Source organism: Propithecus coquereli, unplaced genomic scaffold (genome assembly GCF_000956105.1).
Source record: "Propithecus coquereli isolate 6110/MARCELLA unplaced genomic scaffold, Pcoq_1.0 Scaffold162, whole genome shotgun sequence".
NCBI lineage: Eukaryota > Metazoa > Chordata > Mammalia > Primates > Indriidae > Propithecus > Propithecus coquereli.
In genome coordinates this window covers 2,620,154-2,634,974 of record NW_012140747.1, presented here as the reverse complement: position 1 = coordinate 2,634,974, position 14,821 = coordinate 2,620,154, and the positions used below count along the sequence as shown (strand labels likewise).

Here is a 14,821-nt window from a genome sequence, read left to right as displayed (position 1 = left end):
TATTACCCAAAAATGGGGTAGTAGTATTTACTGCATGAAAGAGAAAGAAAAAAAGTGCTATAAAACATAGTAAATAGAAAATACAAAATAAGCCTAAGTAATAGCCATACATGTAAATAGGCTAAACAATAAATATAAATATGAATGGTTTTTACTCACTTACTTAAAAAGTGGATAAAAACAAAATCTGGTATTATTTACTTCTCACCTACATGAAGCACTGATCTGAGCCCCTGGTATTTCTCCAATGATTCCACGGGATGAGTATCTCCTATTCAAAATGCTTGGGACCAGAAGTGTTTCAGATTTTGGATTTTTTTGGATTTGTAAATATTTGTATGTGCATAATAAGGTATCTTGAGGATGGGACCCAAGTCTACACACGAAATTCATTTATGTTTTATATATGTCTTATACATACAGGCTTAAGGTAATTTTATACAATATTTAAAATAATTTTGTACATGAAACAAAGTTTGTGTTAAGTACTCATGTGTGGAATTTTCCATTTGTGGTATCATGTCAGTGCTCAAATAGTCTCAGGTTTTGGAGCATTTTAGATTTTGAATTTTCAGATTAGAATCGTTTCCTCTTCTAACTACATCTCAGCCAAACCAAGGGTAAGCATCTATTTTCAGCATTTATTTGCGCACATTGCATGTGCATACACACACACACTTTTTTTTCCTTTACTTTTTTCCATGGAGGGTACTTTCTTGAAATTTCATTAGCTACTGTACTTGGATTACAGGCAAGGGGGATTGGGATATATTAATCTGGAGCTTCATAAAATCTATGACATGAGATTGTCAATGCAGAATCCCAGTCCCTTAAAGGTTCAGGTCCAGTGGGCAACAAACCTAGTATCTAGCAAACAAGTGAAAAACTAAGTGACTATAAGAAGTGTTGTCATACATCTCAATCTTCTTTCCCAATTTATCTTCCTTCATTCCTCTTTCCATAGGAATTGTGATTAGAGAAGGGCCTTATGACAAAGCCAAAGCATAGGAATCACCTTCTCAAAAACCTCAAGATGGACTTTCACTTCAAATGCCCCAGAATAAGTCAGCCCATCAAGCATGGCTGGCCCACTAGCTTAGGTCTGTGAGAACAGTTCCATAGCTGCAGTCTTACCATGTCCTTATAAAGCCACAGGAGGCAGGATTTGCTAAAAGAAAATAAAAGTAAAAGCAAAAATTAGATTCAACAGGAATTAAAGCTATGATAAAGATAGCATCACAAACAAAAGAGGAAGTAGCTAGGAAAAATAACTATTTGGAGAAATGGGCAAATTAAATATGTCATACTATGTACCAAAATAAACCACAGGAAAATCAAGGGGTTAAATATTTTTAATTAGAGAAAAATATAAAAGAATATCTACTGGATCACTGGATGTTAGTCTTTTAGAGTTAAAAGTGACAAAAATAGAAAAGATAACATAAATAGATTAAAATACTTAAAACTTCTGTGTGTCAAAAATTAAAACTTAAAGAAACAAAAAGCTGGAGAAATATTTGGCAAAAAAGTGTGCTAAAGCCTTAATAGTCTTAACATTTGAAGAGTGTAAAAGTAAAGATTAAGAAGAAAAACACTAAGGTGTAGGAAATTAAATAGATAAACGATATGAACTGAATTTATACAAGAAGACATATAAAGGGCTAATAAACATGAGAAAAGGTTTAAACATTTTTGTAATCAAAATAATGCAAATAAAAAAGGAGACTTTTTTAAACTATCAAGTTGGCAAGAATTTTTTGCAAAAGATAAAGGTATTGGAAGGCCCAGATGAGCTGAGTACTGCTGTTTCTGTTGGTAAAAGTTTAAATGAGTATATTTTATGAAAAGGAATTTGGCAGTATATATGAGTCAGTAATGTTTATGTTCCTTAATCCAATTCTATTTCTAGAAATGTACCCTAAAGAAATAATTCCAATTGCAGGCAAAGATTTATGCACAAAAAAGTTCATTGTGGTGTCTTTAACAGTGGGAAATTAGATAAACCTGAATGTCCAAACCAGAAGAAATGGTTAAACAATTGAAAAATAATATTTAGAAGTTTTTTTTTTTTTTTAATGTGGGAAAATGTAGGCAATCATAGTATCAGAAGTACCCAAAGGCCTGTCATAATAGGCCTCAGAATGATGGATTATTCCAGACAGAGTCTCTTGAGAATTTTTAATCCTGAGAGTTCTGAAATAACATTTTCTACCCTCTGGAATGCTCTGGGTAAAGAAAAGTAGGTGCACTCCGGCATCAGACAGACGCAGGTCAAACTCTAGCTTTGTTACTCGACTGCACAATCTTGGGCAAATTACTTCTCTGAGATTCAGTTTCCTTCTCTCATATAGGAGGATAATACGTAGGTCTGCGTAAAGATCAGTGTCATATTTATGTAAAGCACCTTGTATAGTAGTGAACGGTAGTTAGTATTATTAGCTACAACTTCAGCGAATCAATGGCTTTCATAGAGCATGGTAGGAAACAATTAACTGTTTAACCAATTCATGATTTGGCTCCTCGGTGCAAGCATGGTGCCAGTGTGGAGAGAACACAAATGAGTAAGACATATCTCTCTTCTCAAGGAGTTTACCGTCCAGTAGGAGACAGGCTAGGAACTTAAAAAAAAAAAAAGTAAATGAAACTTTTAAATTCAGATATTTTCTATTGCTCTACCTTTGAAGACTAAATTGACTCAGACCTAAGGGGACAGTAGTCTATGAAAATACCCCTTGTACCCAGCCCTGCTGTCACCCAAGAAAATCACAGCCTAGTTCTATGGACTTTTTACGTATTTACCAACTGTGGTTTTCATCTTTATATACACAGGTCAGAGAGACAGTATGATACTGAATCAATCCTAAAGGACCATCTATAAATACTGACAATATGAATGAATAACACTCTTTCCAACTGCCCTTACATGCTATATTTCTCCCATAGGTGGAGCTTTCACTTTTTATTTTAGAAAACACACTTTTTATGTTATGTGACTATTTGGTAGGACGGAATAGCTCTCAGGTAGCTGTTATGAGCTAACGTTCCAAGCAAAGCAGCATTACTGTGATTTCCCAACTCTTCTGAAGATTAGAATCACCTGGGGATCTTTTTAAAATTCCAGGTCCCAGGCTACATTCCAGACCAATTAAGTCACAATCTCTGGGGGAGAGACATAGGAATGGGTATTTTATGAAGCAGACAAGTTTGGGGAACCACTATGATATCTTTTAATGGCTAAGACCACTAGCTCTAGAATCAACCTGGAATCAAATCTTGGCTCCAACCTCTGATCTTGAGCAAGTTTAGTTACGCTGGCTGTAACTCAGTCTCCTCACGTGTAAAATGGATTCTTCCCTCAAAAGGTTGTTATGTGAAAGTTAAATAATACATGTAAAGCACTCTGCATAATGTCCAGAACATAGTAAATGCACAATAAATGGCAACTACTATCAATTCTAAAAATCCAGGAATTAAGATTCTGCTTAAATTTCTGTGGGTACAAAAACATTTGTTTAAGTAACTGATAAGTAATTGTTAAGACGTGTTTACTATTAACTACGAAAATTACTATTAGTAAAACGTTAAACCTAATTGTAAACATGTGCTCACATGTATTTTCATTGGTTTCTTTATGTGTTTATACCCTCCCCTCATTTCTAAAGGGATTTGAGGTTGCCTACATAAACACATACACTACAATACGATATGTATGTTGTAAGGTGAAAAAGTCAAGGAGGGAGGTAGAAAAAATAGTGGAGGGAGAAGGGGAAGGAGAATAAAATGAAACAAAGGAGGAACATAGGACAAAGCCCAGCACGGTCGTATCTGAGCATTCTCCTACTGGAAGCAAAGACACCAACTGTTCTCAATACTGGAATCTTTTCTGGGGAGAAGGGTGGAGCAGGCGCTTCAGCACCATTTATCTCTTGGTTTAATCCCTTGGTTTATCCCTTGGTTTCTCCTAGGCAGATCACTTGACCACGTGCAAATGCAAACAGCAAACAGACGCAGCACCGACACGATCGGGCCCATCCTGTGTGCGCTGGGCGGGTCCGCGTGGACCGCTCGGTCCTCCGCGTTTTCTCTCCGCGCCCACGGGATGGGCTCAATGTCCCCGCGCGTGCTGCCGGCGCCGCGCGAACACCCGTCTCTCAGTCTCTGCGACACAGACGCGCAGCGAGCGATCGACTTTGCAGTTGCTGAGTTTCTGATCCGTGTTTCCGGTGGGAAAGGAGCTGTGCAGGTCCACGGGCCGGGCACGGATCTGCTGCCCAGCGGCCGCCAGCATCACGCCGGGGCTGAGGTCGCCCGCCAGGTGGCGCTCGCAGCGGCGGCCGAGCGGGACGTCTAGGCCATGGTGGGCTGGGGGCGCCCGGCGTGCCGGGCTGCGTCAAATAGTGAAATAGTAAAGAAATCTGGCTAGGCAAAGTCATTACTTGCAACCAAAATGTTTGTACCCCCATAATATCTTGAAATAAAAAAGAAAGAAAGAAATCTCTCTTGTGAGGTCCTACTGGTGTTATACAAGGCATAGAATAAATCATAAGACTTGATCATGGAAAGCTAAACAGAATCCTATATTCTTACTTTTTTTTTCCTTCTTCAAAATTCACTTTTGATATGTGTTTCATGAAACCAAGTTAAATTAAGAAAAGTAAGGAAGTTTCCTGTAAAGTATTATAAACGACAATATAAGTCAAGATTTTTCCCAAAGAAATTATTCTTCAGGAAAGAAGAGGTTACCTTCCATACAAGCTCTTACAAGAGCCCATCTTAGGAGCCAATTTCTCAATTACTTTATTTTCCCAACAAAGAACTGGTCAGGAAAAACATATTAGCCTGAAACAACTTCAGTAAGTGCTAGAATGGGAAAATTACAGAGTTCTCTCTATCAAAATTAGTATTTAAAAGGGGGGAAGGGTTAAGAAATTTAAAACAACTTTAGTAATTATTTTTGGGGATATGATCTTATAATCATGAGTGCTGGGTGTTGCTCTAAACAAGTTTTAAACATTGTATAAAGCAAAACAAACAATACACAAAGAACATAGTGATTGTATTGTAAAGACAAAAGTACACCTACAGGATGAATTTTTTTAAATTCCTACTCTTGCATTATATGAATGGGTTCTTTTTTTTCTTTTCCTTCCTTTTTTTTTTTTTTATAAATGGGTCATGGGGGAATGGGTACATGAATGGGTTCTGATGGCTTATAACATAATTTCCAGTGACTGCATCAAACACAGGTTCAAAGGGGACCTGTCTCACTCCAAATAAAATAATGGAACTTAGGCAATGAGCAAGACTGGTGAAAAACTTTAGGTGAAAGGGTGATGGGGAACTTTAAAATGGAGGGATCAGGCTGACCTTACGTGAACCTACCCATCAATCTTAGACTCCCCACAGGTGGGCGAGCCAGACATCTTGTGCCTTGTTCAAAGTGTGATGCCCGGGAAAGTACACGCTCGGCACCACCCACCAAAGAGTCTTGCCAAAAATAATTCATTCTGAATCTAAGCAAGCCTCTTAATCTATAATTGCAGTTGGCAAGAAATAGGGGGGATAACGGAACAAGTTAAAGATGTCACAAAGAAAGAATCAAATTCAGAATATTTCACTCAGTTTTTCTGACAAATAAATGGTGTTTCATAAAGGCAGAGAAGATAAGGTTTAAGTGATAAAGAGTAGCAGAGACTGAAGAGACTGTAGGGGTGAAAACGATTTGTTTTCTTTCCATTTTTAGGTTCTTAGTTGAGACACTCCCCTGAAAACAAGTGTCAGATTAAAAGAAAAACAAGCAGAAGTTTATGAACACGGTGCTATACCTATCAGCAGGAGAGGCCTCTCCGAAAGTATTTCTCTCTCAAGGCAGTGACTTGGAGGCTTTGCTTAAATGGTATTTTAACAAAGGCCATAAATCTTATATAGTGACAAGACAAAGGAGAGAGCAGTTCCAGTCTTCTAAGAAGGCAGGAAAATGTGGGAAAGATAGTAAAATCTGTTCCCAGCTTTCTCTGGTGCCTGCTGGTGCCTTCTCTGGGCCGATAAGCAAGTGCTGTGTCCAGCAAGGGAGGATTTATGTCCAGCCATCAGGCACACAGAGGCTGAGGCAGAGTGTTCGCCTGCGTTTTTAGTGTCTTTAACTTAACAATCCTCAATATTTTGGGGAGAAATATTTTGGTTTCCTTCAAGAGATAACTCCCAAATGCAATGTTCGGCCCTTGTTTAAGTCATAATTCGAATACATCAATTTCAAAAATACATTTTTGAGACAATTAGGGAATCTTAAGTATTTAGTGGGCATTAGATGGTTTCAAAGAATAAATTGTAAATTTTGTTCAGTGTAATTATGACATGATAATTATGGGATTTTTCTTAAAATACGTCTTTAGCAATTAGAGATGTACATGGAGATATTTATGAGTGAAATGACATGATATCAACTATTTTCTTTAAAACAAATTTGTCCTATAGGATGCCCCAAAAATGAGGTGGGGGATGCCTAGATCAAACAAGATTCAAAAAACGTTAAGTATTGAAACTAGATGATGGGTATGTGGGGTTTATTATGGCATTCTCTATTTTGTGCATGTTTGAAAATTTCCATGATAAAAATATCTTAAGTTTTCTATCTCAAATAACTTAGAAATAAAAATGATTCTCACTTAAAAAGTATGTAAAATTACTCAAAAACTGACTCCAGTGATGTACAACATGCATGTGAAAAAATTAAATAAAACTGTTTTCCATGAAATATGACATTAGGAATAAGAAATATTTCTAAATTATATCATTTATTTTAATGTGTTATTTTATTTTTAGTTTAATATGTTAATTTTTAATTTTAATTTTTATAGTATAATTATAAATAAACATTTGTCTATTTTAACTTTAATCCCTAAAAGTTTATATATTCAAATTGGCAAAAACATTTTTTTTAATTTCCTTATATTCAAGAATATATAGTAATCACACTTTGGCAAAATCTTATTATATCGAATTAAGCAGTTTGCATTAAAATACAGACTCAACACTATGGCCGCTCATAGTCATTAGCCAGTCTAACCATCTCATTTCACTAGAAAAGAAACAGACATCCTGCTAAGACAAAACCAGAAGTAAATCCAAGTTTCCTGTCTCCTAGTCCAGTGCTCTTTCCAACAGCATCGAGCATCCTCTGCTACTAAGCGTATGGTCAAGTTGAAATTTCCAGTATGCATCTGTCGCCGTGACTCTTGGGCACAGCAGTGTTCAAACATTCAAATTTTTCTGGAAACAGCCAATCTATCCATATTGGCTGATCTTCCTGTAGCCCAACTCCAATTTCACTCCATGTCCCCAAAATATTCCCCAGCTCCCTCTTCCATAGAAAATTACAGCGGTACTTCCTCTCTCCCATTCAAGACCATCTGGGCCGACCTATCTATTCATTGCAGTCGTTCATAGGCTTTGGATCAATTGATTTGGCTTTGAACGCTGGTCCCACCACTACGTGCCGGGTGGGGGACAAAGTACTGAGTCTCAGATTCCTCATCTGTAAAATGGGGACACAAACAGCACTTACTTCAAAGGGGTTGTCTTAAAGATAAAACGAGATTACATTAAATATTTAGAACACCTAATGAACATAAGCTACTGTACGCTCAATAACGATTGAGTGAATCTAGAAAGTGACTTCATCCATCCATTGTAAGCTTTGGAATAGAAAAGGGTCAAGAGAGTTGAAGTCCCTGTCCCACCATCATGCAGCTTACCATCTAGGTATGAAGATAGACAATAAGCAAGTAAATAACTTCAGACACTGATAAGTGCTGGGAAGAAAATAAAGCAGCATGATGTGGCTGGTTAAGGCAGAAGGAAGGGGGTGCCTACTTTAGGAAAAGCAGCCCGGGAAGAGCCTTTTGGAGGAAATGACACTTGAACTGTGGAAAGAAAGACAAGAAGGTGCCAGCTACGTGATGATCTGCGGGGAGAAGGGGAAAGGAGAGAGGGAGAGCATTGCAGACTGAAAACAGCAAGTGTAAAGGCCCTGCGGTGGAATCAGCAAGACAGTGGGTCAGGATGGCTGGAAGGAAGGGAGCAAGGAAAAGACAGAAGGATTTGTGGTTGGGCCCATCACCATGAGCTCTGGAGGAGTTCTGCTTTTATTAAAGGGCACTAGGAAGAAGCCACTGAAGTATTTTGGGCAAGATAATTAATAGAATCTCCCTCTAGGAGATAAATCAGAACATTATGGTTATATTATTCCCTTTAAATGTTTTTGTTTTATCCTGTAGCACACAAACCCCATTGCTGCTGCTAACGAACACCTGGGACGACCAGCCCGTGCTCCAGGTCATCTGTGGGAAGACTGCCATCTGCTGGGGGAAAGAAAGCACGACGCAAACGCGGCTCCTCCCTGACGGACATTCCCATCGCATGCAGAAGTAAATCATTCTGTAGCACGATGAGGATGCAATATCGAAGTGTAACAATTCTTCACCTTGCTTTCTGCCCTGCCTTCTAAAAAGTCCATGTTTGAGTACCAAATGGGGGACAGCTAACCTGCAAAGAAAAGGCCAGGAGCACTTCTCAGAAGAAAAGAACAGATCTGGGGGTGGGAGTGGAGGACAGGAGAGGGAGAGAGAAAGGCGGGCTGGAGCTTGCGAGAAATAGGAAAGGTATTCGTGAGGACTCGCTGTCATGATGACAGGGACTTGGGAAGAGAAATGCCTCAAGAACATTTTAGCAAGTTTTGCTCCGTGTTGGAAGGTATAAGTATTTCAATAAGACTTACATTTTCGAGGTTTTTAAGTGCACTATTGTGCAGTCCAGTCATGTAGTGGGTACGACTACATAAATGAACATTGGGACATTCTTCGATATGACATACTAAGCTATCGGATCTGTCACTGCTGCCCATTCTTCCTTGCTCCTCTCCTAAGCACAGCTCCCTAGCCTGCTCCCCACGGCCTTAGCTCAGGGTCACAGGGCAAGAGATGAGAGAGTGGGACAGGGATTTGCTTGAGGGTGGGATGGTGGAGGCAGAAAGAGGACGAGCCCCTCCATCTGGTTAAACAACAACAAACCTGAGGTTTCCATTCGAACGAGTGCTCAAAAATATCACATCCCCAAGCTAACTATTAAGACAAAGGGATGAGCTGTGCCTCCTCTCACACCCCTACATTTGCACTTTTGTGATTTTTTCCCTCTAATTTCAAATCTATTTTTCATGTTCATTTTCACCGGATTCCAGTTGTGTGAAGACGACACATGCCACCAGGCAGTCACTAAGAGCGTTGGATTTGTAACTCACACTGTACATCAGGATAAACTCCCAATGGATCAAAGATTTAAATATTTTTTAACAGACCATGAAATAAAACATATGGCTCAATTCCTTCATAACCTAGAAAGGCCCTCCTAATTATATGATTCTATACAGAAGTCATAAAAGAAATTATTGGTAAATTTTACTATAAAAATGTTTTTATGGTGAAACAAACAAAAAAATAAGCAAAGACAAAACAACTATCAACAAACTGAAAAAATATGTCATACATATTCCAGACAAAGGGCTAATCTCCCTATAAATAAGGAAAAAATGTATTGAGCCAAAAGAAATATAGGCAAAGCACATAAAAATATATATCCAAAAAGATGCTCAATATCACTCATTTAATAAGACAAATGTAAATTAAAACTTAATTGACAAACCAGTTTATCAGCTTTTCAAAAAGCCAAAAGTTTAAGTACACACTACAGTAATGAGACTATGGGGACAAAGACACTTCCATTTGCTACTGGGCACACAAAATGCATCAGCTCCTTTGGAGGACAATTTTGTGAAATCAAAATTGCAAATACATTTACCCTCCAGCAATCCTACTTCTGGGAATTCATTCTACAGATATACCTGCAAGGGTACTAAATGACATATGTACAGGTGTCTCTATTATAGCACTGTTTATAATAGCAAGGTCCTGGAAGCAACCTGGAGGTTAAACAATGGAACATAATGCATCTGCTTTTTTTTTAAAAAAGAGGAAATTCTATATGTCCTTATATGGAAAGATATATTGTCCAGTGGGAGGAAAAAAGAGTGAATAAGAGTATAGAGTGTGCAACCCTTTGAATAAGAAAGGGGGAAAACAAACATGCTTGCATGGCATTTTCTTATATTTATATAAAGATACACAGAACTAAGTGGTTATCTGTAAAAGGTGAGAGAGGGTTTAGGAGGGAACAGTGTGGGAGTGAGACATTTCCTTGTATGTCTCCTTATATTGTGTCTGTTTATGAAGCATGCGAATGTCTTACAAATTTCAAAAAAGTTTTAAATTAAAAAAAAATTCTTGGCAGGGCACAGTGGCTCATGCCTGTAATCCTGGCACTTTTGGAGGCTGAGGCAAGAAAGTTGCTTGAGGCCAGGAGTTTGAGACCAGCCTGAGTAACATAGCAAAACCCTGTATCTACAAAAAATAGAAAAATTAGCCAGGCGTGGTGGCACATGCCTGTAGTCCCAGCTACTCAGGAGACTGAGGCAGGAGGATTGCTTGAGCCCAGGAGTTTGAGGTTGCAGTCAGCTAAGATGAAGCCACTGCACTCTAGCCTGGGCAAAAGAGTGAGACTCTGTCTCAAAAAAAAAAAAAAAAAAATGCTTCCAAATTTTTTGGCAACCTGGATGAACAAAAAGTGGTGCCATTTGATGAAATGGGGAACATTGAGGGAAAAACAAGTTTGGGTGCAGAAGTAAGAGTTCAGTTATGGACACATTAAGTTTTACATGCCTAATAGATGCTCAAACAGAGATGTTAAATAGACAACTAGTTTTAAAACTTTGGAGTTCAGGGGAGAAACTGAGGCTAGAAATAATTCAAGAAGTTACCAGCATATAGTTAAAACCATGGAACTGATGACAACATCCAGGGAACAAGGAAAGTTCTAGAAGAATCTGAGCAGACTAAGCCATCAGTCACTTCAACCAAAGGCTGGGAAGAGGAGGATTCAGCAAAAGAAACTGAGTTAGGAACAATCAAGGAGGTAGGACAATGGAGGCAGTGGTATCCCAGAAGTCAAGTCAAGAAAGACTTTTTTTTTTGAGACAGAATCTCACTCTCTTGCCTGGGCTGGAGTGCCGGGGCGTCATCCTAGCTCACAGCAACCTCAAACTCCTGGGCTCAGGTGATCCTCCTGCCTCAGCCTCCCAGAGTGTTAGGATTACAGGCATGAGCCACGGTGCCCGGCCAAGAAAAACTTTTAAGAAGTAAGGAGTGAAGGTGTCAAATGAGTAAGATGAGGATGAAGAATTAGCCATTGAATTTGCTAAGGCAGAGGTCATTGTGACATCAGCGAAAGCAACTTCAGCTCAGTGGAGGGGATGAAAGCTTCAATTAAGTGGTTCTCAAGAGAATGGGAAAAGACAACATGGAAATAATGACTTACAGACAACTCATTTTTCCTCTAAAGCAAAGCAGAGAAATAGGGTACCTGGTACATGGGGTTAAGGGAAGGTTAGGGTTTTTGTGGGGTTTTTTGAGACAGGAATTAGTGTGCATGTTTGTATGCCAGTGGGAATGATCTAGTAGAGAGGGGAACCCCATTGCTACAAAAAAATAGAAAAATTAGCTGGGCATGGTGGTGCACACCTACAGTCCCACTCTGGGGACTGGGGTGGGAGGATCGCTTCGGCCTAGGAATTTGAAGCTGTAGTGAGCTATGAAAATACCACTGTACTCCAGCCTGGGCAACAGAGAGAGATCCTGTCTGTCTTAAAAAAAAAAAAGAAGAAGAAGAAAAAGAAGAAGTCAGATGGGGTGGAATCCAACATGGAGATTGAGGGAATGGCCTTACTAGGAGCAAGGACAGTTCATCCATTATTAACAGGAGAAAAGTGGAGTATACATGTGTAGATAATATATGTGTAGATACTGGTAGTTTGATAGATTTCATGGTGGAAAGATATGAAGATCTTTTGTGATTTCTTCTCAGTGGGGAGAAAAAAAGCAAAATCATCAGTGAAGAGTGAGGAGGGAGGAAAGAACACAGGAAGTTTGAGGAAAGAGAGCACTGACCATGATTTCTGGGACATTTGGGAAATGAATTGATTGGGAAAATGTAGTATGATTGCCAAGCAGCACTGAGAGCCCACTTGAAGTTCGGGGCATGAATTCAAAGGTCAGTCAGCATAGTTGTGTGCCTTTCTCTTGTCATTATCTGTTTTCACAAGTGCAGGCAAGAGGTGGATTTAACCAGGCAAGAATGACAGAAGGAGAGGGAGACAAGGGAGTAATTCCATTGTGGTCCATGGAATATAAGGTGAGTGAGGAGAGACAGATGGACATAAGGTAGTGATATATAATGAAAGGTTAGTAGGGTCAATGGATTAGAAGTCCCTTTGAAGCTGAAAATTTGATAAGGGGTTCATGGAAGAGTAAGCTGGAAAGATAGGACATGGTTACAGATTAGAGTGCTTGAAATAGAGATTCTGGAAATAGTACAGCAATTGACAAGGGCTAAGGTAGTGGGTGCCTAAGATGGAGTGAAGAACAAGATCATTCAAAGTAATCAAGTCAAAGAACTGAGAAGCCAAATGGACCATCCACGTGGCTGTGAGATCTCCACGCATGATGACAGGGGTGGCAGGGGAGAGAAAGGCAGGAAGTAAACCAGAGCCTTCAGTGGAGTAGAGAGGAAAGAAGCCCAGCCGGGGTGTTCCGAGAGCATGAGAGGTGAGGAAATGGAGTCAGTGAGTCTAGATAACTCTTTTGACAAGTTCTGCAGTGAAGGAGAACAGAAAAATGGTGGTGATGGTGGGGGAAGGAGGGGTCTGAAGAAGACACAGGGCCCAGGATTATTTCAAGGTGGAAGATTCTAGAGTATATGTGTATGCTCGTGGGACTGATTCATTAGAAAGGGAGAAACTGATGCTTCAGGAGAGAGAGGGGATAACTGTAGCAACAAGGTTCTTCAGGAGACAAGAGTGGAATCTGAAGCACAAGTGAAGAATTTTACTTTTCACCAAAAAAAAAAAAAAAAAAAGCACCATTCTCCCCTGAAACATGAGAAAAGGCAGAGTCCATGGGTACAGATGTGGGTAAAGCAATAGACTCATGGTAAGAACAAAAGGGAGTTCATGATTGATCACTTCTATGTTCTCAGTAAAGTACGAGGCAAAGTCTTCAGCTGGTGAGGGTTAAAGGTGTGAAGGCTGGAGGAGACATAAAGGCATTTGGTCATCATCTCAGAGACTGGGAGAACTAACTTAGCAGGTGAATGAAGTGAGCTTGCTAGCCAGTGAGGAGCGACCAACTGAGATGAAATTGAAACGGACCAGTCAGTGTGATTGTGCAATTCTGTACCGCGAGACCCAACTGCTTAGGTGTAGGAAGAGAAGAGAAGGATGGCCGAGTTTAACCGGGGTTGAGGTTTTTTCTCAGAAGTGTGGTGGATAGCCCCGGAGCCAAGGGAGGTGGAAGACGGAAGGGAACAAATGCAATGATGGGCCACAGAATGGAGGCTGGGGAAGGAGGAGTCAGTAAGAACGTTTGAGAGAAACTGGTCAGCAAAGGGCCGGGAGGCCCAACGTGGACAAAGAATTGCGTGGGGCTGTGTCAGCAGTGAGGGGTCAGAAGTGCGCTAGTGTGGTCAGAGCAAGGATGTTTGTACCCAAGTCCCAGCAGCCCTGCTACCCTGTGAACGTGGTGAGGACCAAGCACAGTGTGAGCACTCAGTAGATGTACGCTTTAAATATTTGCCCAGTGAATGCTCTGTTTCCACATGGGACCATGTGCCAAACACTGACAAAAATGTCCTCCCCTCAAGGATCCCTTCGTTCAGTTGGGGAGAAAGATAAACGATGTAATAAAAGATCTTAAGTGCTATAATAAGGGTAATAATGTTCAAAGTGCAACCCAGAGGGATGCAATGACTAACTGTAGAGGAGAATCAAGAAGGGCTTCAAAGGGAGGTAACAATAGGTCATCGGGATGGCTAGGGGTCATCAGGTGGCCGTGGGAGTGACAAGATTCGGTTTGTCTCGTTATGAGCGTGTCGATTTCCCAGTGCAGTCGCTCGAAGCGCAACGGGAGATGACTGCAAAGCAGCAGGTAAATGACACAAGCGTTAAGTTCCTTTAAGACGCCAAGTTCTTGCATGCAAACAAACCTTCACCTTGGGAGCCCCGTCCCAGGTGGGCGGGGGCAGCGAGGAAGCGGGGGCGGGCTGGGGGAGCACCTACCGCGCCGGGGAGACCGCTGACGCCGTGGCGGGGCTCTGGCGATCAGAGACGGGCAGATCATCCCTGCGGCCCCGGGAGGCAACTGGGCTTCGTCGGCCTCGCGGGACTTGCGGGGCTTGGGGCGTGCGCGAGGCTCATGGGGCTCGTAGGGTGCATAGGGGTCCTGGGGGTCCTGGGGCGCCCGGGGCTCGTGAGGCTCGTAGGGGTCGCTGGGCTCGGGTCGGTGAGGCTCGTAGGGCTCGTAGTGTCCGTGAGGCTCGTAGTGTCGGTGGGGCTCGTGGGGCTCGTAGGGTCCGCTGGACTTGCGGGGCTTGACGGACCCATCACGCCCCTTGCGCTTGTCTCTCCGGTCTTGCTCACCGGCCTCCTCGGGTTTCTCGAATTCCTCCTCAGACTCCCTCGGCTCGTGCACGTTGAGGAGCTTGAGCACAAGGGGCCTGTGTAAGACTTCGGGGCTGGCGGATACATCTGTCGTCTCCTGCCCATCTGTCACTTCGGTCAGCGGGGAGGAACCTGAGAGCTCTTGGCTCTCCATTCCTGTCAGAAGCTTCCGTGGCGCGCGCGGCTCACCCTCCCTGCTGGGGGCCAGGCGCTCTCGGCTCC

The 14,821-nt window shown here is 41.3% G+C and overlaps 1 protein-coding gene across 1 annotated transcript in view; it reads right to left on the bottom strand.

Moving 5' to 3' along the window:
- THEGL (theg spermatid protein-like) overlaps nt 1-14,753 on the bottom strand; it is a 48,968-nt gene extending 34,215 nt beyond the window's left edge. The window contains exons 1-2 of the mRNA XM_012641101.1: nt 14,219-14,753; nt 4,119-4,362 (exon numbers count right to left, since the gene is read on the bottom strand). Coding sequence (XP_012496555.1) covers nt 4,119-4,362; nt 14,219-14,753 — 779 coding nt within the window. The remainder of the gene's footprint in view (nt 1-4,118; nt 4,363-14,218) is intronic.
- Nucleotides 14,754-14,821: the final 68 nt, after the last annotated feature.